The sequence below is a fragment of the Anolis sagrei genome, chromosome 1 (assembly GCF_037176765.1).
Source record: "Anolis sagrei isolate rAnoSag1 chromosome 1, rAnoSag1.mat, whole genome shotgun sequence".
Classification (NCBI taxonomy): Eukaryota; Metazoa; Chordata; class Lepidosauria; order Squamata; family Dactyloidae; genus Anolis; species Anolis sagrei.
This window is the reverse complement of record NC_090021.1, coordinates 328011292-328038556: the sequence shown is the minus strand read 5'-3', so window position 1 is coordinate 328038556 and position 27265 is coordinate 328011292. Positions and strand designations below refer to the sequence as shown.

Below are 27265 nucleotides of genomic sequence, written 5' to 3'. Positions count from 1 at the left end.
CTCTGGAGGACCTAGAGATGCCCAGAAAGAACATATTAATCAAATCCACAAATAATCAAGTCTACAAAAGTTGAACCCACAAATTGGAAAACCAATTGTATTTCTAGTACTAATTACCACCATTTACATAGTAGGGGTATTCAAAGTGAGAATAATCATAGCAATTGGTGGTTTGAAGTTGTCAGTAAATATGCACTTTTTTTGCTTTTCACAATCTTAACACTAAGGAGGTGAGATAGGGGAAATGCATACATTTCTTGGTTCTTGTGGGTTTTTTTGGGCTGTAGGGCCATGTTCTAGAGGCATTTCTCCTGACGTTTCGCCTGCATCTATGGCAAGCATCCTCATACATTTCATCCTATTCTCCATACTCCTCTTCATTCTCTGGTCCTTTCCACACTGTCCCTGTATCCCAGGATCTGACCTCAGATTATTTACTTATTGCAGATTATCTGGCAGTGGAGACTCAGGGTCCTTCTACACACACCCTAAAATGCAGGAGTAACCAGGTTAAAAGGGGTGGGGTGGCTAAATGACAATGTTGGTAAATCTGCGCTTATTCGCAGTAACAGACAAAAAATGTGTTTAAAAGGTGCACCTAAATCCTGATTCCAGCCAGAAAATGTGCACCTTTGCATCACTGTATATCCCTGCAATCATGCAAAACACGTGCTTTCCTTCCCTCCCCACTATGTAGACTGCTTCAGTGTACGTGTGCTTTTCAAATACCCGAAAGAGCTGATCAACTGACCAGTCTGTCAGTGGACACACAGGTGGCTCAAGGAACGCACAAATGGAAAGCAATTAGAGCTCTCAGAAATTATTTTTTTTACACTTTATAATCTTAAACAGAATTTGAATTAAGATTTGGGGAAGAGACTGAAGAGACTGATCTTTTTTTTAAAAAAAAAAAACAACAACAGTTCATTATGTGCGCACATGCAAACTGCTTAAGTTTATATTAGGATATTCGTATGTGCGTACATACAGTCCAGCACATAACGGAGGGATTTTTTTTAAAAAAAAACTTCAGCCGGATGTCCCTCATCTGTCCTCCATCTTGATCTGCTTCAAAAGAAGACTGTGAAGATAGTGGGGGACCATATCCTGAGACTGACAGCTCTGTGTGTAGACTTGCTGTCAGGTTCTGAGATTCTTGATCCCAATTTAAAACCCAGATTTTGGCACTGTCTGGAAGTGTCCTCATATAATCCAGTTTAAAGTAAATAATCTGGGATCAGATCCTGAGATACAGGGAAGTGTAGAAGGGGCCTCAGTTATATAGCATCAGATCCACTTCAATACAAGTATATAAAATGTGACTCTTCCTAAGTCTCACACGGCGGCACTACAGAATGTTTTCACCCCAAAATGTAACCTGGCACCAATTATTGTACTGCTCTAGTACCAGGAAAAAGATACTTAATTTTGCACATTCATGACAGTAATACGTTTCAATGGTTGCTGTTAAAATTTTGCAGTGTCACATTGCAGAATGGCATTGCCATGGCTCAATGCTTATCTATCCGAACACATCTCTCCCTATGAACCTTCCAGGTTGTCTGAGGAGGCCCTGCTCTCGATCCCGCCTGCCTCACAGGCACGTTTGGTGGGGATGAGAGACAGGACCTTCTCTGTGGTGGCCCCTTGTTTGTGAAACTCCCTGCCTAGGGATATTAGATCGGCTCCCTCCCTCCTGACCTTTCAGAGAAGAGTGAAAGCCTGGCTCTTTGAGCAAATGTTTGGAACTTCAGCATGACCAGATAATCTCAAATAGGAATGGCCAAGATGATGGAATGGTTGAGAAATTGAACAAGAAGACATAGGTTTTTAAAAATAATTTTTATTGTTTATTGCTTTTTATGGTTTTAAATGTATTACAATGTGATTTTTTGTTTTTAACCGATGTATGAATTTATATATGGCATCGAATTGTGCCGATTTGTATGCCGCCCTGAGTCGCGGGCTGATATGGGCGGGATAAAAGTAGCATAAATAAGTAAATAAATAAATGCTATGAAATTTTGGGAGTTGTTGTTTGGTGATGCACCAGTCCTCTGGCAGAGAAGGCTCTGTCAGGATTTGTAAGTTACACAACATTTCTTTATGTGATAACAGGATCAGTGTCTCAGATCTAACCACAGGTGTCACTGTAATTGGGGTGTGGTGGATGAGACAGTCATATATAGGTTGTTTGAATGAGGGTAGAAGTTTGATGGATGAAGATATAAAGCTTGTTGTGCATACTGTAAATTTACATACTGTAAATACTGTTTGTATTGTTGCTGCAACTAAAGAAAGAAAAGCCTTCCAGTTGGAACGAACGTCTTTGTGTCTGTGTTGTTTTTGTTCCTGCGGAGACGACTTCACAGGAAAAAGATATTTTGCTCCCTAACAGGAATGAACAGTCCCTTCTGCTGCACATCTGGCAATTTCTAGCTGTTTTGAACCCCTGACAGGCTCAAGACCATGTAAAAGTACAATGCTCATGATTTCACAGCATTGAGCCATTACAGTTAAAGTGGTATCAAATTGCATTAATTCTACAGTGCACATGCACCCTAAATTGATGTGTATGTGTGTTAATAATATTTTGGTGGGGAATGTTTACTTTGAAATATAAGGTGGCCCATCCCTTCCTCTGTTTTATAGTGTTTTCCAATAAAGAAAAAAAAACCCCAGTGTTACTGTTTTAAATAGTGGCAAGGCTGCCTTCCCTAGTTTAGCAATTTCCCTTTGAAATTTCAGGGAACTGGCTCCCTCTTTCGGCCAATTACTGTTACTTTTGCCTTTAGTTTGAGAGGAAACACAAAAATAATGCTATAAATACTTTGAAAGAACTCAGAATCAGTCATAAGACAGATAGAAAGATACGAAACCCTTTTTGAATCAACTTTTACCTTTTTGTTAAAATATTCGTCGTCTATGCAGTATTCGTAAACTGGAGAAGACCCCTGTGGTCTTGGTCGTATATTTTCAGCTGTCACTTCCTCATCATTGATCTGCAAGAATGGGAAGAAAATATAGAATTACCCAACAGGTTTGATCCTTTGTTTTTCAAGCCATGTATGGAGAAGCTGAAACTCAAAAGCGCTGGAAAGCAGGGCAATGGAATAGGGGAATATATTGAAATTATTTAATCACTTCCATGGAAAGTTAAAAAGCTCAGAGTATTTGATATGTAGTTAAAAGGGAATTGGAAGAGAATCTGCATCAGAAGATGTATGTGGGTTACATGGTGATTTACTTATTTATTTGTCGTGTCAGGGCAACCAGTCAATTATATTACATTTCTAACAGAACAAAACAAACAGACAGACAAAATACAAAATTTGCGAGTTTGGTAGTTGATTAAATATCCTTTGACCAGTAGCTGGCCACTTGGAGTGCTTCTGGTGTTCCTGTAAGAAGGTCCTCCATTGTGCATGTGGCAGGGCTCAGGTGTTGGGGTTCAGCCTGCGTGTGAACCTGAACCTGATTCTCTGATTGCTGAACCTGAACCTGATTCTCTGATTGTATTTCTCCCTGATGATAATGAAAATGTTGATTCTGAGGTCAGTGGCTTGGAAAGTGAAACTACACATTCTGATGAGAATGTTGCAGAGCCAAGCGGTGATAGCTCTTCAGAGGAGTTAACACCTGGCTTCCTTAATGAGGATAGAAAAGGACAGATTTGGAAAAACAGGAGTGAATCGCAGAGTCTGCGAAGGTCAAGCAGATTAAGGGAAAAGGAAATACAGGCTTCAAAGCCTGGAGGTGTGTCACGAAACAGTTTCTTCAGTTTTAAGTGCCTCTCACCGGGTTGTCTTGTTAGATCAGGCATCGTTTAGACTGAGGCATTACCTTGGCAGATTTCCCTGTTTCCCGTGGCCTACATCCCAAGAGGCTTTTAGTGCTCCAAGTACGGTTAGTGGTTTGCTAACAGGTTCCAGGTTTTTACAGTGTTGCTTTTGGAATTTTGATCTAATTCATGATATTGCTGGCAGAGCCCTTTGATCCACTGGCATGCTTCTAGTATGTAGGTCTAAAACATAAATGTATAGCATACATAAGCTTCAGTCATTAAACCTCTGACACAAACTGAAACATTATTTATTTGGACATATATTCTGAAATAGCTTGAGTGAAGCCTTCCCAAAACCACTGCAGATGTATTCTGTTACAGGTCAGTTCAGAGAAGAAAATGGTTCCGTTTGGCTTGTGATGTAAGTTCAGGGAAATACTGTCATCCTGTTTTTAGCTTCAGTTGTAAAGCAAACAAAGCTTAGAGATCTCTGAATTTAAAATACTGGAAGCTTCCAAAAGTACTGGATGTCACTCACAGAATCATCTTCCACATCGGCCTCTCCATCTGCCTCCGTGTCCTCCGGCCTCAGTTGTCTGCCAGAAGCTGAAATAAACAAAGAGAGCAATCAAACAGCAGCCCCACCCATTACATAAATGAAAAACACAAATTTAAAACCTCATCAGAGATATGCAATTGCAATGTGCTCCAAGCCCAAGCACTGTAGTCCCAATCCCCCTGTAGTTAAACTCTTGTAGAATCATAGAACCACAAAGTTGGAAGAGATCACAAGGGCCATTCAGTCCAACCCAGTACAATAGTAGTAGTTATATTTATATTTATTTATACCCCACTTTATCTCCCCCAAAGGGAACTCAGTTGCAAACCATTGCTCCATGTCTTAGGCCAATATTACATTATTATTATTATAAAGTGGAGGTCTCCACTTTGCTATTGCCCAGTTTGCTCCTGCAGAATTCTGAGAAATGTAGTTTAGGGAAATTTGTTTGTCTGCCTCTAGAACATGGCCATATAGCCCGAAAAAACCCACAAGAACTGAGAAATTTGTTTGTGTTTTTAAATGCATTTTAACTGTACCCTCAACTTGCTTTTGACATGATAAATAAATAAATAGTGACTCTAATTTCTTATTCGCTTTAAGGCTAATAACATTTAGGATCAGGTATAATAAATTATGTTCTTTCATGAAAATGGGTCAGGGTGTCCAGTACATATTTTCTCAATTCAGGGATTTGGAGGAAAAATAATAATTCAAATGTTGGGTTGTTGTAGGTTTTTCGGGCTGTATGGCCATATTCTAGAAGTATTATCCCTTAATGTTTTGACCTCACAACCTCTGAGGATGCCTGCCATAGATTTCCTGGCCATACATTCCGGGAAACCTGCAACAACACAGTGATTCTGGCCATGAAAGCCTCCAACAATAAATTCAAATGTTACCTTTTGTGACCAATTCAAATTTGATTTTTTTAATACCTGAGATGATTTTTAAAGCCTCCTTCTAAAAGTTTTGGAACAGATTGTGATATCTACTTGGCCCTACAGAAGAAATTTATTCTGATCTCTTTGACTGGTTTTGCTATAATCGGCATCATGACTATTATGCCAATTGTAACAAAAAAATCTGCATTCAAAAATTATGAAGATAGTGATTTGAATATGACCTGACATGGAAATAGCATGTTTCTGCTTATTTTGCATGGTTTGTTGTAGTTCTCATTATGATGGGTAATGGATTATGAAGATTAGTGAAGAGTTCCTTCTCTCCTGGTCTTCTTCAGACACTCTTTTGTCCTCTGAAATGTGACAGGTATTATTCGCAAGCTCTCAAGTTTTCTTTTATCACCCTAATTGCTAGAAATGCAGCAACTCTATGAACTGCCATTGCTTTTAATGGGAGAAAGTTATGTTTTGCTAGCAAAATCCTGAAACTTGTAAGTACTTGATCTTGGCTGAATTGCATCCTCCTTTTATCAATGAATATTTTTTTAAAAATAAAAGCTGTGAATTCTTTAACGCACCCACAGTTCAGAAATAAACTCAAGACGTGATTGGAACACACACCCTGTGCTCTTAGCATGAGGACTAGTGAAAATATTATAAATAGTAAAAAAAAAATGGAGATGTTGTGTATTTATTCTCCTCCTTCTCCTTCTAAGTCTCCATATCCTCCTCCTCCTCTTCCTTATTGTACCTAAGTCTTCTTACACCAGTTGAGTGAAGTAGTTTGAGTCCTCACTCAATCATGAAAGCCTCCTGATGACTTTGGGCAAGTCATTCTTTTTCAGCCTTAGAGAAAGGCAAAGATCAAGAAAACCCTGTGATGGGTTTACCTTAGGATCAGTTTAAGTCAGGCATGCAACAATAAGGTGGACTTACACCTGTGGAAATTAGAATTGAGTAGCTCTGTAATGTCTATACCTAGTAAAGGATTGTTGTTACATTACTATGTAGGAGAGGCGGAAAACTGAATGATGTGCATTAGGGACCAATGCAAAATAGATCCATCATTCCCATTGCTGAGCATAAAAAAATATCTAGGGAGTGCTGATGTGCATTGGTTGGGCCCAGTGTTCTTTGGGGCATTCTTATCAGTATCCTATTATGTATCTTCGCAATTTACTAACAGAAAGAAACGAGAACAAAGGACAGGAATGCAGGCGGGCCTTGGAGAAATGCAATGAGAAAGACAATAATTCTATGATTCTAAGAGTTTTCCACATTCCTGTTCCCTCCAACATTTCACTGGTGAAAACTGGGATATGTGTGGCCAAAACTGGAAAAAATAGGGTCAAAATGGGAAACAATTCTTAACAAGGAAGAACAGATGAAGTAGAAGAGGCTGAAAAAGTTTGCTTTTGTCTGAGCCTACAGGGAACAAGATTTCATTGCCTCCTCTCTTTTCTCTCTGTTGAGTTAATGGAATGAAAACTGTGTTTGCGCATTAAACTCAGTTCAGATAATTGGAAATAAGTGGGAAAGTGAGAGGTAGAGGAAGAAAATGCGGAGAAGAAGCTGAAAAGGGAGAAGATTAATTGGGATTGTTCTTCCAAACTGGGAGAGTTGGAGGATATATTTCCCTAGAAAACAATATAGCTAAAGCAAAAACAGAACTGCCACCTGCAAATGTCCACTGTTGCCCTGGAGTCAACAATAAGAGTTATTAGCAGTAGACATTCTGGTAGGATTTAGGTTTTAGATGCTCAACATATTGACTACTTTTGGCTCCATTAGAGCAAGTATCCAGCTGTGTATGGTCAAAAAATGGCTTTATGTGTGAGGCTGTGTTTCATAGTCTTATGATCTTGAACAGTTCTTCCCGTGTAACTCCTACGGACTTCTTCTTTCAGAATTCCTCCCTTGTTTTGAAAGCAGTCCAGTGGCCACTGGAAATAGTTGCAGCAATGAATTCCAACATGTTTGTAAGGAGTGGGTTGAGACAAAGCAGCTTTTGTCAAGAATTTGTGAAAGAGTCAAACCTTTGGAAACATTGGCAGCATGAAAAGGATCTAGACTCTAGGTTTCTTCATCCAGTTCTTTTACTTAGGTAAATAAGTATGATCCATTTCAACTAGGATTTGTGCCCATAATTTCTGTTTTTCGGAAGCTTGTTATTAGTACCTTATGAAGCGAGGCTGCTATTGCTAGTGAAGATCCAGTAATGATGGGGCTGTAGAATTGCCTAGCTAGTAGAAGAAATGCTGCTGACTCATCTGGAAGGAAACGAAACTTGGAGAAGTTCACATTTAGTTCGATGTTTCTGCATGGCAGGGAGTTGGACTGGATGGCCCTTGTGATCTCTTCCAGCATTATGATATTATGATTCTAGGTCCATGGGAGGAACCAAGCCTAATGATACAACTGTTACAAAGAGCTGTTAATCCTCCTAAAGCTGGAGAAGCCACTACCCAAGATGAGATTCTACACCAGAGATATATAGCACAATGCTCTGAATATTGAGTTATTATTGATTGCGCTATACAACCCTTGTGTACAATAACTGTATTGCACAACTTTTCTGTTGTGCGCTGGGCCTGTAAAGGGCTCCCTTCCCAATTGCCCTGAGCAAGGGGTGGGACCAAAACTTAACGATGATGGACAGGTGACTTGCCCTACGACTGCAACCAAAGGAAGCCACCTATCTGCAGAGTCCCTGAAACCTAGGACTGCAAACAAACATTTAATACAAAGCAAATAAAGTTGGAGCTCCTGGTACAGCTGTACCAGCACAACAACTGAATGGATACCCCAGTTTGCAACCAAATATACATGCACATTTGCGACTGCATTTGCTTGCAGAGAAACACCACATTCTATATGTACTTCTGTTTCTGCACACTTGAAATGAATACACATATTCTTTATCAGACAAGTGTCCAACTGCTTTCAAAGGAGAACTTACACAACAGGATTCTGGCCTATTTTATCAAGGTGCAATGCTACACCAATAGCAAGGCTTTGGCCCAACTCTAATTGTGTGCATTGAGTTTTGGGCCTGGATGAGTATGCATATCCTCACCTAGTTTAAAGTCGCATCCACTGAGTTTAGAAGAACATTGGAATCTACATAAAAGTACGTTTTCTGCTGTGCAACTGCATCCCCATCTGTCATGTACAGGAAGCCAACTTCCCAAGTCAGCAAGTCCTCCTCATTTGGAACAGGGTGCGGTTTTTTCCCCTTGGTGCAGATAATCAATAATGTAAAAATGAACATTTTCTATTAAAAATATACCTCTGCAGCATTTTACATTTTTGTCTTTCATTTAGAGTCACACTTTTGCCAAACCTAATAGCAATAAAGAGTCCAGGAATGCACATAATCACTTTATTTCCCCTAAGTGCATCATTTGGCTCAAGCAACCTTTGGCCATCCATCTGCTAAATGGGCTGTCTCTGCGGTCTAAACAATACAAAAATAGTTGTCTCGCTAGATGTCATCAACATCAGTTAATTTCAATATCTCTTCCACTTTCCCTGCAAAGCTCCTGATCTGCAGATCTAATTACAAATGGAAGCAATTGCCTAATGCGGCATTAAAATAGTACAAAGTCCAACATTTTGAAAGCTCCTAGACCTTCAGTTCTGAAAACATGCCCCAATGGATTTGCTTTCTGAAAATAGAGTCCACAAGGGGCATTCTTTTGAACATTTGATCCTGCCTGTGCTAAATCATCATCATGAAAAACCAAGTATGAGTTGATCAGAGGGCAATATTATTTAAATACATCTAGAGAGTGGAGGGAAAGCAGTTGGACTGTGTCTTAGCTTTTTCATTTACTTTTCTCCCCCTCTAGGTTGAATATCCCTTACCCAGAAGTCCAAAAGCCAAAATAGAATACTGTCCACATGGAAGGCTGAGATAGTGGCAACTTTGCTTCTTGACAGTTCAGTGTACAGAAATATTGTTTCATGTACAAAATTATTAAAATATTGTGTATATCACTCTGAGAAATGGCTTGGAGGAAGAGGGGTGCATGGGATAGAATATATATATGTGTGTGTGTGTGTGTGTGTGTATGTATGAAAATAATAGTAGATCCAAAAAATATATTGCAAATTGTATTGCATATTGAATATTATGTGTGAAGTCTTGGCACTGCCTTTTCTTCTCCTTTGCTTCAGTTCCCCCTGTTCATAGATTTTCCCAATAGTGTAAACACCTTCCTTTGTATTAGTTTCTTGGTGGAGCATAAACCCCCACCCCCTCCCAAAGGCCAGCCTTAGTTGGTCTCTTCCATTTCCCTGTATAGAGTTCTCTTGCTGGACTCTTCCCTTTTTCTATAGCCACTAGAGGCTTGGGGCATTGTCTGGTAATCCTAGGCCAATCCTAGCACCTGATTTAGCAATATTCTTATATCAGCAGTCCAAAGGACAACAGAAGCTTTTGGCCAGCCTGAGCTTCACAAGGAAGAAGTTTGAGATAGTTTATAACCATAGCTTTGCATCAGAGGCAGAAGATTCCAGAAAGATGATTGCAACCAGCAAAATCTCCTTTTGTAATGTATTGTTTTAAGTTACTTTATGATAGTCCTGGATGGAGTTAACCCTTTATTCATCTTATTTCAGTAAATTCATTTGGTTATCTTTTCACCTTGCCTAAAGTGTCTCTGTCGGCTAAGGATTTTAATCTTAACAGAAGGTATACAGATAGCCCCCGAGTAAAGTCAGACACTATAGTTTTCTCATAGGCTTGGGCGTACCATCACATTATGTGTCTGTTGCATAACAAATGATGTATAACAAATGTTTTAAACCATAAAAATGAAAAATGTGTATAGAATTTTCTTCAGGCTATATGTATAAGTTGCATATGAAACATACATGAATTCTCTGTGTCCCATCTCCAAGTTGTCTGAAGATCTATCTACAAATACCCCCATATCCAAAATACTTCTGGTCCCAAGTATTTGGATAAGGGATACTCAACCTGTATTTGCAAACTTTCCAGGTGCAGGTAACTGAGGCAGCACCACACTATTCTATTGTTAACATCTCCAAAGTTCAAGAATGGTTAAGCTCAGGGGAAATGTATGTGTATGGATAAGATAGGTTAGGCTGCAATTCCTACCCACACACTCACACATTTCAGAGTATGTTTCACTAGACTCAAAGGGAATTTCATTCTGTGTAGACATTTAGAAATTTGTATTACTAATAATTTAATGGGAACCCGACAATGTTCGAATACATAATAATTCAAAGAGAAGCAGAAATATGCGAGAAAATGTGAGCGTTTCTCTTAATGAAAATTCAGTCTGGAACTCTTCTTCCTGCCACCTTCCCTGTATTACCATCCTCCCACTCTTTCCCTCCCATTATTAACTGGAAAATATGGCAGAATGGCTGGTTTTGTCTCATGAAGGAACTGATATGACTTGTCTAGATTTCAATAACTTCATCACTTGTGTTTTGAGCAGAGCTTGGAAGGAGTTATCTCTAACTAGGAAGCAGGGGCGGCGCAACCCATTACGCAAAGTAAGCTGTAAGGAGATGATAATTACAGGCGCTATCGTGTGGCAGGGGAGACCTGCCACCATTTTGTAACGTGTAGAGCGTGTGAGAGAAGACCACTTCCTCTTCATAACGTCTTGCTGCTTTGCACTGATTCAGGTTCCTCCCTCAAACTGAACAGAACTCTCTGTGAGCTACAAGTTAACAACGTTTATTTACAACTTTAATTTCCAACACTTGGGAATACATTAATGGGAACCCATTACGTTCTTAAGGCTTACTTTCAATATCATTAACTTGGTTACTTTTCCTTTTAAACTCTTGACAGAATTTATACTGTAACTTAAGCCACACTGGCTTTAACTTATTCTCCTATACAACTTGAGCTACATTTTTAATAACTCTTCTCTCAAAACAGAGATTCCCCAGTGTCTCTCTCTCAGACAGGGCTATCTTCTTCTCTTCACACACAGATTCCTAACTGCTTCACAAACAGCTATTCCTAACTCACTTCACAAGCAGCCATTCCTAAATAACTGTCATTTCTTCAAATTTCTAACTCTAACTGCCTCTTTTTTAAGCTTAACTCCGCCCCTTTAGAACGTTCAGCTCTTCTCAACTGTCATTCTGGCCTCAGAGCCTTTTTAAAAAAATCCTGGGCCTACACTAATCTGCATAGGTCCAATCGGCTTCCCATATGCAAATGATCTTGTCTTCGTATTGTCGAAGGCTTTCATGGCTGGAATCCATGGGTTGTTGTAGGTTTTTCTGGGCTATATGGCCATGTTCTGGAGGCATTTTTTCTCCTGACGTTTTGCCTGCATCTATGGCAAGCATCCTCAGAGGTAGTGAGGTCTGTTGGAAGTAGGAAAATGGGTTTATATATCTGTGGAATGACCAGAGTGGGACAAAGGACTTTTGTCTGCTGGGGCTAGCTGTGAATGTTTCAGCTGATCACATTGATTTGCATTCAATGGCTTGGAAGTGCCTGGGGGGAATTTTTTGTTGAGAGTGATTTTATGTGCCTGTTTGTTTCCCCTCTGTTGGTTTGCTGTTGTAATTTTTGAGTTTTTTAATATTGGTAGCCAGATTTTGTTCATTTTCATGGTCTCTTCCTTTCTGTTGAAATTGTCCACATGCTTGTGGATTTCAATGGCTTCTCTGTGTAGTCTGTCATGGTGGTTGTGAGAGTGGTCCAGCACTTCTGTGATGAACCTGATGAACCAACCTGGACACAGCATATTATTTGAGAACACATAAGTGCTGGATCACACCAGGCACTTCCAAGCCATTGAATGCTAATCAAGGTGATCAGCTGAAACATTCACACCTAGCCCCAGCAGACAAAAGTCCTTTGTCTCACCCTGGTCATTCCACAGATATATAAACCCATTTTTCCTACTTCCAACAGACCTCACTACCTCTGAGGATGCTTGCCATAAATGCAGGCGAAACGTCAGGAGAAAAATTGCCTCCAGAACATGGCCATATAGCCTGGAAAAACCTATAACAACCCAGATCTTGTCTTCGCTGTTGCTACCCTATTTGTGCCAATTCTGCCACCTTGCAACATCTCTAGAGCTATACACCAAAAATCTTGCAGAGATCAGCAAATTCATTACATAAACATTTGCAGTATAGTTGATTTGGCCCAGGGGCGCCCTTGAGGTGCTCTTGGGGGAAAATAGACCTTGACATATGCGAGTTGTAGTTACTGGGATGTATAGTTCACCTACAATCAAAGAGCATTCTGAACTCCACCAATGATGGAATTGAACCAAATATGGCACACAGAACTCCCACAACGAACAGAAAATATATGGTTGGGGGGGGGGGCGCCAAAATACTGTTTGCTTACCATTGAAAATTACCTAGGGCCGCCTCTGCTAGGAAGTTACTTGTGTTTTATGCTTTTAATGCTTTTTACAGGGTTTTTATAATGTGTGTTAAATGTTTTAATTTTGTTTTAATTTTCTTATGTTCATTGTGGCATCGAATCGTGCCAGTGTAAGCCGCTTTGAGTCACCTCCGGGCTGAGAAAGGTGATATAGAAATGCAGTAAATAAATAGCCACTTTTTTGAGCAAAGAGAGTTAACATTAGTGGATTACACTATGCGCAAGAACCAAGTAACTATTATGGGCATAGTGAGTAACTCTGTAACTGTGTCTAGTTACTTTTGGAAGTTGCCCATCAAGGGAATGAATTTAAACATCTTTGCCTGATTTGAGAAGCTTTGAAAGTATTCATGATATATTTTCTGCCTTTTGGGCAATAAGGGTATCACTCTGTGGTGGGTTTTGTTACATTTTCTTCATGAACAACATGAAGCTCAACTACAAGTCTACATTCTTTCTCCACCCTCATATGACTTTAGTCTCGCCCTCCAAACCTGATTCTCATACATTTTTTCCACTTCAAAAGAGGAGCCTTTCCCCTAAACTAGGCCCACTATATATCAACAACCAAGTTGAAAGGGAAAAACCTCAGACAGTCAAAGAAATCAGAGAAGAACCCATTATATACCAGATTAGAAGTCAAAAGGAGGAGGTTGTTTTTATAGGCAATGTTTCTAAACAAAGCTTTGTCTAACATCTGCATTTTACAAATTCCCATAAATGGCATCGTCAGTTGCAAAAACCTGACACTCCTGGGCAGTACGAAATAGACATTGAACGAAGCTGCTTAAACCCAAGGTATTTAAGAGGCTCCCAAAGAGCTAGTTTTAGGGAAATAAGTTGCTGCAGGAGCTTAAATCTGGCTGGAGAAAAACAGCACTGCAACACGGGAATGCTTTGGGAGTCCTTCCCCTTCACTGCTGAGAGATGGAGGCGCTCTGAAGTTACTCTAACAGTATGAATCGCATATCCATAGAACTGGTTTCACTTACATCTGCATAAATATGTCCTCATTAGGAATTTTCTAGATCATCCAGACTATTAGGATGCTATCTCCAGAAGTTATCACAGAATTATCTCAGGCATTTTAGCAAATTCCTAGACGGACTTCCTCTCTAAGAATATTCGAGGTCCAATGTATTGTCGAAGGCTTTCATGGCTGGAAGCACTGGGTTGTTGTAGGTCTTTTGTTTATTGTTTGCGTCTTCGGTTGTGTTTTTGGTTCTCTTTACTGTAATTTGTTGTTTGGGCCTGGCCCCATGTAAGTCGCTCTGAGTCCCCATAGGGGAGATGGTGGCGGGGTACAAATAAAGTTTTTTATTATTATTATTATTATTATTATTACTATTATTATTGGGCCATTTGGCCATGTTCTAGAAGCATTCTCTCCTGACACTTCACCTGCATCTATGGCAAGCATCCTCAGAGGTTGTGAGGTATTCTAGGTCCTCCTGTTAACTCCCAGCTGAAATGGTTCCTTTCAATAGGGCTAGCTATTTATTATCCGCAGTTTTCTGTTTCCACAGTAGGTCCAGGAGCACATTGCTTGCAAATATGGGGGTTGTACTGTACTGCAGAAATGCAATTTTCAACTATTTAATTGCAAATAGTGCCTCTGCAAAATATTTTATATTTGAAAATCAGGATGCTGGCATGTAGCCGGGGGGGGGGGGGGGGGGCTTGAGGGGCTTCAGCCCCCCCCCCCCCCGAAATTTTCAAGGTGGTCCACAAGAAGGCCTTATGGTACTTTTTTAAAGCTGTTATGTTTATTCATAACATGATTTGATCACCATGCTCAATATATCCCATATGCATGGGGCTATTGGGATAATGATGAAAAAGGATTGCTAGGGTAGATCCTCAGCCCCCCCCCTTTGAATCAAACTCAGCCCCCCCCCAATTCAAACTCAGCACCCCCCAAATCGAAATCCTGGGTACGGGCCTGTCAGGATGTGTGTAGGCCACATTTATGACTGCAAGCCTGCTAAGTTTCAGAATGTTTCACCAATGCACTGATTTTTGGGAATTTTTACCATAACATTTTTTAAAAAAACACACACACAAGAGGTGGTTCTTGGAATGAAAGTCCCAACCAGTGCATGCTACATGAGTGGAGGAGAGTAGACTTAGTTATCCAGGCCTCTGATTCGCTAAGAAAGAAACATGAGAAACAGACAGAGAGAAAAACTTTAATTCCCATCACGCCCCGGGAGGAAGCGCACAGCTCCTTCAATGCCTGTGCTGCGCAAAGTGCTGCTGGGAAAGCGAGTTCCTGGCAGTGCCCTCTCTGGAGGAGAGGCTTTGGGAAGGCTATCCTGCCTTTCTCTCCCTCCCTTCTCTCTCTCTCTCCCCCCCCCTTTTTTTCTGGTCTTAGTTACTTCAAGCGGATGCTCTTCCAGGGGCTTCGGGAAGAAATGACAAAGGCTGCTGGGGAAGAATAAAAGAAGAAGAGAAGCCACCAGGTGCCTGCTTTTGCCTGATTTGCGAGGCTGCTCACATGCCTCAGCTTCTACCTTAGGTAGAGTGCCGATCAGCCCCATTAGCCGAAAGATCCGGCTGCTCATGATCTGATCTGTTTAAGGCTTTGGCTGCTCATGATCTGATCTGTTTAAGGCTTTGGCTGTTTATGACTTTGGTCTCGCCCTCCAAACCTGATTCTCATACATTTTTTCCACTTCAAAAGAGGAGCCTTTCCCCTAAACTAGGCCCACTATATATCAACAACCAAGTTGAACCTGGTCCATTTTCGTCAATCTGGCTGATAGATTGCTGAATTTTCCCGAATCCCAAATTGCCAAACGGAATTCTGCACACCCCTACCAAATAACATCAAAGTATGAGCAGTAAGGCAAAGACTCATGCAAGCCAAGAGAGGTTGCAGAAGTTTGCTTTGGCCCACATCTAAAGGACTGGGCAATATTCATCCTGCTCCTCTCCACTTCCCATTGATAAGTTTATTGAGTGCACACTATTTTTGTACTTTAAATTCAGTTTGCTGTTAATGAAATAACAGGGGACAATGGAGGAGGAGGAGGAGGAGGAGGAGGAGGAGGAGGAGGAGGAGGAGGAGGAGGAGGAGGAGGAGGAGGAAGAGGAAGAGGAAGAGGAAGAGGAGGGAGAAACCAAGACATTTTTAAAATAACATTAATCAAGACTGTTCCAACAAAATCATGACCTCTTCTTACAATTCTCTAGATGGGGCATATATATATTGGGAGGTTCTGATAAAAGTTGTTTAAATTCTCAGGTTTTTTTATTTTAATATCCTAATTGACATGGTTTTTTATTTCAAAATCAAATTAAAAATGCAAACATCCAAATATGCACAGGTGGCAATAGAAAAAGATCGCTAATTAAGAAAAAACAGGAAAAAAAACACTGATTACCATCTTCGATACACAATGGGAAATCTATGGGACAATGAGTTTCTACAATGGAGAGAACGTTCATTTTTGTGCAAAAATGCATGCCAACTGTAAATTAAAATCTCCATTGGCAAAAGGAACCTAATACATCAACATATACTTTTAAATGCATACTCCTTTATCAGTATGCATACTTCTAGTATCTTGGCATTGGTTCCACTGTTTCTGGTTAGCATGCATAATCTCCAGTAAACCTTGGGGAATGCTGAGGAATCTTGATGGGGCTTTCTGCACTCTTTGAACAATATGCATAAGTTCTAACAAGATTTGGGAAATGAGTATATCGTGGTACTGTTTTGTGGGTTCTCATGGCAATATAAAGCATCTCCTATAAGCCTTGAGGAATGTGCATATCAAAAGAAGTTTGTACATTCTCCGGTTAAATACACATAATATCCAAAGGATGATGCTTCTAAACAGAGGCTGGATGGCCATCTGTCAGGGGTGATTTGAATGCAATATTCCTGCTTCTTGGCAGGGGGTTGAACTGGATGGCCCACGAGGTCTCTTCCAACTCTTTGATTCTATGATTCTATGATTCTGTGCTGAAAAGTTTTTGTACTGATCTTACTTGGCATGGACATTTCAATTAATTCTTTGTCATCCCACTTTTTCAGTTGCTTTAAAATGTGCTTTTAAATGTGAGGAGTGGGAAGAAATCCTGCCCTTCCCAGCAGGCTTAGGCAAAAGTGACCTGCACTAGCCCCAACTACTTTGTATGTTCAACTTCATCAATTACTTTAGCTATTTGGACCATTCTCTGATGTTGTTTGAACACACATTTTCCAGTTTTCATCAATAAAATGCTGGAATGTATGATTTATTGCAAGCTACTTTTCAAAAAAGGAACTTTTAGAATCATAGAATCATAGAGTTGGAAGAGACCACATGGGCCATCCAGTCCAATCCCCTGCCAAGAAGCAGGACAATTGCGTTCAAAGCATCTCCAACAGATGGCCATCCAAAAGCCCCCATAGAAGGAGCCTTCACTACACTTTGGAGTAGAGAGTTCCACTGCTGAACAGCTCTCACAGTTAGGAAGTTCTTCCTAATGTTCAGGTGGAATCTCCTTTCCTGTAGTTTGAAGCCATTGTTCCGCATACTAGTCTCCAGGGCAGCAGAAAACAAGCTTGCTCCCTCCTCCCTGTGACTTCCCCTCACATATTTATACCTGGCCATCATGTTTCCCCTCAGTCTTCTCTATCTATTATGTCTCCTCTCAGTCTTCCCTTCTGCAGGCTAAACATGCCCAGCTCTATAAAGCTGCTCCTCATAGGGCTTGTTCTCCAGAATGTTTGCTGAATGCTACATTCTCTAGTAACATGGTTATTGTCCATGTTCTAAAGAAGTAGCTTTCCCATGCATTGAGACTATCTGTCATCTATCTATCTATCTATCTATCTATCTATCTATCTATCTATCTATCTATCTGGCTTAGCACAGCAGGCTAAACTGCTGTACTGTAGAAATATCCTGTTAATTGAAAGGTCAGCAGTTTGAGCCCAGTTCAGAGTGAGCACCTGTCATTAGCTCCAGCTCACCTGTCCACCTGGCAGGTCAAAAGTAGAAATGCAAGTAGATAAAATAAAAAATAAAATAAAACCTCCCTTTTAGCAGGGAGGTAATAAAAGGTGCCCTTAAGGACATTGATCGGAGGAAAAGCTCCTTAGTATGGAAAATGTAGTGACAGCACACACCCTTGCCAATGGCCAGAGTCGAGCACAGCCTCCAAGTTGCCGGAAATAAGATGGGAAAAACTGCCTTTACCTCTGTTTGTATTGTCTGCCCTTGCTAATTGTATAACTGGCACTGAATGTTTGCCCTATGTGTGTTCTGTAAAGCCACTCGGAGTCCCCTTCAGGGTGAGAAGGGCAGGGTATAAATACTGTAGTAAATAAATAAATTTATCTATCTATCTAATCTTTCTATTGGAAGAGCCAGAAAAGTGTAATGATTTGAGCTTTGAGCTCTGACTCTGGAGACAAGGATTTGATTTTCCACATGGTAACCCACTGTGTACCTTTGCTGGGTCACGCTCAGCCCCAGAAAAATCGCTTGATAGGATCATCTTAGGGTTGTCATAAATTGGAAATGACTTGAAGGCACAAAACAACTACCTATTTGTTCATCTACTCATCTACACCAACATAAATATAGATGAGCGTTTGTATTTATATAACACCACTGTAAATATAATAATATTTTAATTTGTTATCACATGTGTAATTTATAATTAGGTTTGGAGTTTTGGCTTCTGGGCCTTCCTAAAATGTTGACAGACTGAACAAAACAGAATGTTGACATTATCATGCACATATTTTTTAAGTGAGCTGGACCAAGAGCTGCTTTGGTAAAGCATGTGATAGCATAAAACAACCCTTTATGTGGCAGAAATGCTAAAGAACATGGTGTTTTGTTGTTGAGAATGAACTAATTCTATTCAAGTGACATACAAGAACATTCTTAATCATAAGACATAGATCATCAGTGAGAAAAAGCGAGCTAATGCTTCCTCTTTCTTCCAGCCGAGTCTCCTCTTGCATCCTTTTCTGCAAAAATATATTCTGTAGAAACATATATTCCATGGTGGACCACTAGCAGAACTGCGTCTCCAAGCTTTCTCATTATGTATGTACATGCAAACAAAGTATTCCAAATCTGAAAAACTCCCAAATCCAAAACAATTATGATCTCAAGCGTTTCTGATAAGGAACACTCAACCTGTATGAACAAGGTGAACATAAATGGCAATTCAGTTTGAATAGTTTCAATGTATTGTTCTAATTAGCTTAATAAAAAGCCAACAACACAACATCTTAAAGTTTCCGTGCTAAATTCTCAAAGAGTCCAACAGCTGGAAGGTATATGGCACCACATATTTGAAGCCTATAAAGCAGTGTTTCTCAACCTGGAGGTCAGGACCCCTTGGGGGGGGGGTCAGAGGGGTCACCAAAGACCATCAGAAAACATGCATTTCTGATGGTCTTAGGAACCCCTTTGGCAGAGAAGGCTGAAGATCTCTCCACCTGTCCTTCTCTTCCTTTTTGGAAACAGAAAGGACAGGAAATCCTCCTACCAAAAGCCCTCCTCCTGCTCCCTGCATGTAGGTGAACTACAACTCCAAAACTCAAGGTCAAAACCCACCAAAGCCTTTTGGTATATGGGAGTTCTGTGTGTCATGTTTGGTTCAATTTCATCGTTGGTGGAGTTCAGAATGCTCCACCTTGATCTTTTTAGTTGCAGGTGAACTATAAATCCCAGCAACTAAAACTCCCAAATGACAAAATCAATCCCCTCCCCGCAATCCCACTAGTATTCAAATGTGGGTGTATTGGGTATTTGTGCCAATTTTGGTCCAGTGAATGAAAATACATCCTGCATATCAGATATTTACATTATGATTCGTAACAGTAGCAACATTGCAGTTGTGAAGTAGCAATAATTTTATGGTTGGGGGGTCACCACAACATGAGGAACTGTATTAAGGGGTCATGGCATTAGGAAGGTAGAGAACTGCTGCTATAAAAAAAAGAACAAAAAGATGGCAATCATGAAGTGGGTGGCTCACTCTCTCCAAATACATTCTGTTTCTCTGTTCTGTTTGTTTGCATGTCATCTTAGGATGATTTAATATGTAAACAAAACAAAAACTTGTAATATATAGTAGCACACGTACATACATATGCCATGCACCAACACACACCCTAAATGTATTTGCACAGTCTCCTTGTTTGTGTTTTTGACTTTTGGGGATTTGATTATTCACAAATTCAATTAAAAATATTCAGTCTCCAAGTCCTCCAATGTGACTCTCTATGATCAACTTCCTCCAATCATTCTGGATGACCTGGAGATTTTGTGAGAGAATACATCTCTATGAATCTTTGGGTCCTTCAATGCAATTTCATGTTTACTTTCCAGCAGAAATTGACCACAGTGTCATACAGCTGGAAAGTGTCCAACAAGCTGGAAAGTGTCCAGAGGAGGGTGACTAAAATGATCAAGGGTCTGGAGAACAATCCCTATGAGGAGCAGCTTAAAGAGCTGGGCATGTTTAGTCTGAAGAAGAGAAGGTTGAGAGGAGACATGATAGCCATGTATAAATATGTGACTGTGAGAGCCGTTCAGCAGTGGAACTCTCTGCACCTGAGTGTGGTGGAGGCTCCTTCTTTGGAAGCTTTTAAACAGAGGCTGGATGGCCATCTGTTGGGGGTGCTTTGAATACAATATTCCTGCTTCTTGGCCCATGACGTCTCTTCCAACTCTATGATTCTATGATTCTAAACTGGAAGATCTAAAAATTCCTTCCATGGCCCTAGGGCTCTTCCACACAGTCCTATATCCCAGAATATCAAGACAGAAAATCTCTCAATATCTGCTTTGAACTGGGTTATCTGAGTCCAACTCTGATAATATGGTATTTTCTGCCTTGATATTCTGGGATAGATGGCTGTGTGGAAGGGCCCCGAGTCTTCTTCTGATTTCTTGACTTCAGTCTTCACTCTGATTAATACTTGAGTCAAGGTATGCAATCAGTGATTGACTCAGGGGACATCTTGAACTATTTCAATGTCTTCCTTGTCTACTTTAAAATTAAGACCGTCATCTGTGGTCATTATTTTTCTATCATCTGTATACAACAACAATCTTGGGTTGTTGATGTTCCTTCTCTACAAATTTCATGCCTCCTTCCTTGAAATCCGATCTGCTTTGCATGTGATATTTTCTGCATACAAATTAAAGAGATGTGTGTGATACAGTGCAGCCTGGCCAGCTCCCTTGCCAATTGGGAATCATTCAGTTTCTCCATATTCTGTCCTAACAGTAATCTCTTGTCCTGAGTATATTAAGATAATCAAACGTGGTGGCACACCCATATCTTTAAGAGCAATCCATAGCTTCCATAGAAACATGGAGTTGGAAGAGACCTCATGGGCCATCGAGTGCAACCCCCTGCCAAGAAGCAGGAAATTGCATTCAAAGCACCCTGACAGATGGCTATCCAGCCTCTGTTTAAAAGCTTCCAAAGAAGGAGCCTCCACCACATACCGGGGCAGACAGTTCCGCTGCTGAATGGCTCTCACAATCCGGAAGTTCTTCCTAATGTTCAGATGGAATCTCCTTTCTTGTAGTTGGAAGCCATTGTTCTGCGTCCTAGTCTCCAGGGATGCAGAAAACAAGCTTGCTCCCTCCTTCCTAAGACTTCCTCTCACATATTTATACATGGCTATCATGTCTCCTCTCAGCCTTCTCTTCTGAAGGCTAAACATGCCCAGCTCTTTAAGCCGCTTCTCATAGGACTTGTTTTCCAGACCCTTGATCATTTTAGTTGCCCTCCTCTGGACACATTCCAGTTTGTCAATGTCTCCCTTCAATTGTGGTGCCCAGAATTGAACACAATATTCCAGGTGTGGTCAAGAAGGCGGACAGGAAGAAGGCTTTCATATAGCCTATAAAGTAACTACAGATTTAACATGATTTCTATTTAAAACTTTTTCTCTCAGAAACTGATGCCCAAATCTTTCAGTTTCCTTAAATTTTTTGGCTATGCCTCTGCCTAGTGAAAACGGATGTACTATACCTTTGCCTGTTCCAGCTTGTTACTATCCATACTAAATATTGTTGTCCAGACTTGGGGTGCATCTACACTATAGAATGAATGCAGTTTGATACCACTTTAACTGTCATGGTTCAATGCTATAGAATCCTGGGAGTTGTAGTTTTACAAAGTCTTCAACCTTCTCTGCCAAAGAGTGCTGGATTCTACGACTGTTAAAATAGTGTCAAAGCACATTCATCCTATGGTGTAGAAATGTTAATATATATGTGACAATTTTATGCTTATATTGTTTTGTTAGTCTTATGGTTATGTTGTTTACTCTGTATGTATTGATGATGTTACTTGGAAACTGCTCTGAGTCCCCCCGGGGAGATAGAGCGATATATAAATAAATTATTATTATTATTATTATGCATCCTCAGGTCATAGAATCATAGAGCTGGAAGAGATATTGTGGGCCATCCAGTCCAACCCCCTTCCAGAAAGCAGGAAAATAACATTCAAAGCACCCCCAACAGATGGCCAAGATACACATACCATTGCATGGACCAATTCAGACAAACCTCATTAAAATACTTTGAGTAAGATACAATAGGCAAAAGTTGAGAAGATGCATGATGGATCATACTTTTACAAATGTAACAATCACTTCTCCAGGTCACAGGAGAAGTACAGGACAGAAAGAAATACAGAAGGCTTAGCTTTCCCTCATATTGGGGTACCAGTTTTAAAAAAGGAGTCCTATAGCGTTTAAGATGTCAGAAATGTTTTATTGGGGTCAGCCTGCTTTTGAGAATATGCCTCGTAGTCCAAAAGCACGCACAGTCCAGTTCAGGTGGCTGAGTTGTATAGCAACGGAGCACCACAGAAATTAAGCAAACGCTGGGCAACGTCAGGAAAAAATATGTGTTTATAGCACGGTGCCAACTTCTGACTCATGCTTTTGTTTGTTGCTATAGAGAACCACACTTGAACCCACCAGTCGAAAGCATGTTTATGACCAACGTAGCCTCTCTAAGGACTGAAAAGGGGGGATCGAGGAAACAATTAGAGGAGGCTGAGAAAGGAAACACCTTTTTGGGCATCTGAGCCTTATGAGCTTCAAAATGAAGCATACTGAGATAGTGGAAAACATTCAATAATAGGAGCAAAGAAAAGAGATTCATTCCCAGCCCACAGTGCTTTTGAGTCTCTACTATAATCTTCAACACAAAGAAACATATACTACAAGATTCTCTGGGAAACATGATTGTCAGGTGGGAATCCCAGGATTTGTAAGTTTTCCTGGAAGTTTCTCAGGGGTTCCCCAGCTAGGTGATCAACATGTTGTTGCACAAAGTATGCTTTTTAAAGTTCCAGTGGGTATATCTATATACTGTAGCATTAATGCAGTTTGATATCACTTGAACTGCCTTTGCTTAATGCTATGGAATCCTATATTTATTTATCGTTATCAAGAGCGAACCAAGGGTACATTTGTATTGTATTTTAAAAACAAACAAACAAATAACAATGTATTGTCGAAGGCTTTCATGGCTGGAATCACTAGGTTCTTGTGTGTCTTTTCGGGCTATAGGGCCATGTTCTAGAGGCATTTCTCCTGACGTTTCGCCTGCATCTATGGCAAGCATCCTCAGAGGTAGTGAGGTCTACCTCTGAACAAATAACACAAAGTTTAAAAACTTGGCATTATGTTAAATGTCCTTTGATGAGTAGCTGGCCACTTGGAGTGCTTCTGGTGACACTGTGAGAAGGTCCTCCATTGTGCATGTGGCAGGGTTCAGACTGCATTGTAGTAGGTGGTCTGTGGTTTGCTCTTCTCGACACTCACATCTTGTGGATTCCACTTTGTAGCTCCATTTCTTAAGGTTGGCTCTACACGTCGTGATGCTAGAGCGCAGTCTTTTCAGTGCCTTCGAAGTCGACCAGTTTTCTGTGTGCCCAGGAAGGAGTCTCTCATTTGGTATCAGCCATGGATTGAGGTTCTGGGTTTTAGTCTGCCACTTTTGGACTCTTGCTTGCTGAGGTGTTCCAGCAAGTATCTCTGTAAATCTTACAAAACTATTTCATGATTTAAGGCATTGGTGTACTGGCTGATATGGAATCCTAAGAGATATAGTTTGGTGAGGCAGTAGCAGATAAGGCTAAAGATCTTGTAAAACTACAACTTCCATGATTCCATAGCATTGAGACATGGTAGTTCAAGTGGTATCAAAGTACATTAATTTTACAGTGTAGAGTTAGCCTCAGTTTGCAGCAATGACAGTAAACGGAGAACATTGCTGGAGGACCTACAAATTCCTGGGGCAAATCTACACTGTAGTAGTTTGACACCGCTTTAACTTTCATAACTCAATGCTATGGAATTGTGAGAGCTGTAGTTCTATACTGTATTTAGCCTTCTTTGTCAAAGAAGGATGGTGCCTCACCAAACAACAACTTCCATAGCATTGAGACTTGGCAGCTCAAGTGGTATCAAACTGCATTGATTCTACAGTGTCGATGCAGCTCTAGAGATAATATTTTAAAATCCATGAAAAATCAAATCTGCAGATGTCAAAACTGCCAATGTGAAGGGAGGATTGTACAAATCCAAAAATTCCATAGGCTGCAGACATGGCCGTTAAAAGAGGTATCAAAGGGCTATAATTGCATCATGTGAAAGAGAGCTGGGACAGCAAGAATATTTATGATAGAAGTTGAATAGCAGAGTAAAGAGAGACAAATGTGTCTCCTTTTCTCTTGTGACTAGAGCTCTGTGACCTCTGAAAAAACTAATTATTAGCAGTATGTTGAAGGCTGGCAAAAGAAAGCACTTCTTGTCTCATCGCATAACTATTTTTATAGAATTAAGTTCCAAACCAGGTTGCTATGGACTGTAGCTTGGATCACTTTGGAAGAAAAAAAGGTTAAACACTTTAAGATAGAAAGGCCTAAATAAAAGCAATAGATCCAGTCTGATCTTGGAAGCTAAGTAGGGTTTCCCCTTGCAAGTTCTTGGATGGGAGACTACCAACAAATGCAAGGTGTTGGGAGAAGGAAGGTGGAATCAGGTGTCAGACAGGGATGTGTTAGTTCCCCAACCTTATTTTCCATCTTCATCACTACAATACCTCATCTTCTTGATGGGAAGTTTCCCATCAGAGTGTAAATTATGGCAAGCTGTTTAACCTCGGCAGACTGAAAGCCAAAACCAAGGTTACAACAACATCTGTTATAGAACTCCAATATGCTGATGATAACATAGTATGTGCACATTCAGAAGAAGACATACAAGCCACTCTAAACAACTTTGCAGAAAATGTTGATCATTTCTGCTACCTTGGCAGCTACCTCTCCACAAAAGTCAACATTGACACTGAAATACAATACCGCCTGAGCTCTGCAAGTGCAGCATTTTTTCCAAATGAAGCAGAGAGTGTTTGAGGACTGGGACATCCATAGGGAGACCAAGGTGCTTTTTAATAAAGCTATTGTCATCCCAACCCTGTTATATGCCTGCGAAACATGGACTGTCTACAGACGTCACATGCAACTCTTGGAACGATTCCATCAGCATTACCTCTGAAAAATACTGCAAATCTCTTGGGAAGGCAGGCGAACAAATGTCAGTGTGCTGGGAGAAGGAAAGACCACTAGCATTGAAGTGATGCTCCTATGCCATCAACTGCCCATGTTGTCTGAATGCCTGGTCACCATCTCCCAAAGCAGTTACTATACTCCCAACTCAAGAATGGAAATGGAATGTTGGTAGACAGGAAAAGAGATTTAAAGGTGGACTTAAAGCCAACCTTAAAAACTGTGGCTTAGACACTGAGAACTGGAAACTGGAAAACCTTAAAAACCTTAAAAACTGTGGCTTAGACACTGAGAACTGGAAAGCCCTGGCGCTTGGGCACTCTAACTGGAGGTCAGCTGTGACCAGTAGTGCTGTGGAATTTGAAGTGGCACGAATGGAGGGTGAAAGGGAGAAATGTGCCAAGAGGAAGGTGCATCAAGACAACCTTTACTGGGACTACCTTCCAACCGGAAACTGATGTCCTCACTGTGGAAGAACATTCAGGTGAAGAACAGGGCACCACAGTCACCTACAGACCCACTGCCAGGACACCACACCTGGAATCATACTCAGACAACGATGGATTGGCTAAGTATTTCAGAGGAAGGAACTAGCATAATTACTTCTGAGTGTCCCTACCTAAGACAACCCCAAAAATTATTGTTGTGGTCATAAGTCATCACACAACTTGAAGATTCATACAGACAAATAGATCTCATCCTAGAATGTAAGACTCAAATGCGATTTGCTGCATTTTTATTCAGAAGTACAGCCCATTGGGAGTTATTTTTAGGTAATGATGTACAGCACACATTATCCCTGGCAAGCGGATGATGAGAGATACAACCCAACCCACCAAAAAGGTGTCAGGATGTGAAAGGTGGATACATAGAATTTTAGCCACAATGAGCTTCCTTACTCAGAGGTAGTATATCTGTGAGTGACAGAATAATGTTTGCCTTCATGCCATGTTTATGCAACTTAAAGATGTACAAGGAGAAACAGGGAAGCTGCATTTTGGTGCTTATGGGCCAAAGTGCCTTGCATTGCTATTTCTCGATTGATGAAATCCAACCCTGTTGAGTGAAGTCTGCACAAACATGATCAAAGAAGTTTCGCATCTGCAATCATTTCCCATTTGATATGCATTTGGAAACAAGAGGTTTGTTTTGTTGTGGTTTCATCAGAAAACAAAACTTGCCTTCCGTTCTTCAAAAAGGATCCACCAGGAGCATTGTCTCATCTCTTGGAAAAACTAACAAAGCCTTGTTGACTTTAGGTTTTTGGTCACATTTTCTCACTCGCCTCTATTCGCAAATTATCCTCCATCCAAAAACATTTACGGGACATGCAATGCTCTTGGGGAATCGAGATTTTTTTAAAAGCAGGTTTGTGTTGTGTCAGCGTTTTGACCCCAAATGTTTCTAGGTTTTGAGGTCATTTTGTTTGATGGCATTTAAAAGGAACCCATTTCTGCTTTGAAAGAAAAAGAAGTTTAGAGAGTGCATGGACAAGAGAAAAGTTATTTAAAAGTATCAATAGCCAATTTGTAGCCTGTCAGATATTGTTAGATAGCAACTGCCCTGATATCTCTCAAACATTGTGTTTTGGTTAGGACTAATGGGAGTTGTAGTCCAACAACATCTGGAATTTTTTTTGTTGTGTCAGGAGTGATTTGAGAAACTGCAAGTCGCCTCTGGTGTAAGAGAATTGGCCGTCTGCAAGGATGTTGCCCAGGGGACACCTGGATGATTTGATGTTTTTCTCTCATGTCCCTCATGTCCCCGCATGAGGAGCTGGAGCTGATAGAGAGAGCTCATCTGCCTCTCCCCGGATTCAGACCTGCGACCTGTCGGTCTTCAGTCCTGCCGGCACAAAGGTTTAACCCACTGCGCCATCGGGGGCTCCTAACATCTAACATCTGGAATGCTGGTAATTCATCAAACAATAGTTGAAAGAGACCATGAGGATCATATAGCCCAAACCTATGCAGGAATACACAATCCAAGCATTCCCGACAAATGGGCATTCAGCCTCTCCTTAAAATCCTCCAAAGAAGATGGCTCCA

General features: G+C 40.6%; 1 protein-coding gene across 2 annotated transcripts in view; it reads right to left on the bottom strand.

The window, feature by feature from the left end:
• AHNAK2 (AHNAK nucleoprotein 2) overlaps positions 1–27265 on the bottom strand; it is a 134726-nt gene that overhangs the window by 26204 nt on the left and 81257 nt on the right. For both annotated transcript variants that reach the window (XM_060754747.2, XM_060754754.2), the window contains exons 2-3: positions 4323–4390; positions 2901–3002 (exon numbers count right to left, since the gene is read on the bottom strand). In XM_060754747.2, coding sequence (XP_060610730.2) covers positions 2901–3002; positions 4323–4390 — 170 coding nt within the window. The remainder of the gene's footprint in view (positions 1–2900; positions 3003–4322; positions 4391–27265) is intronic.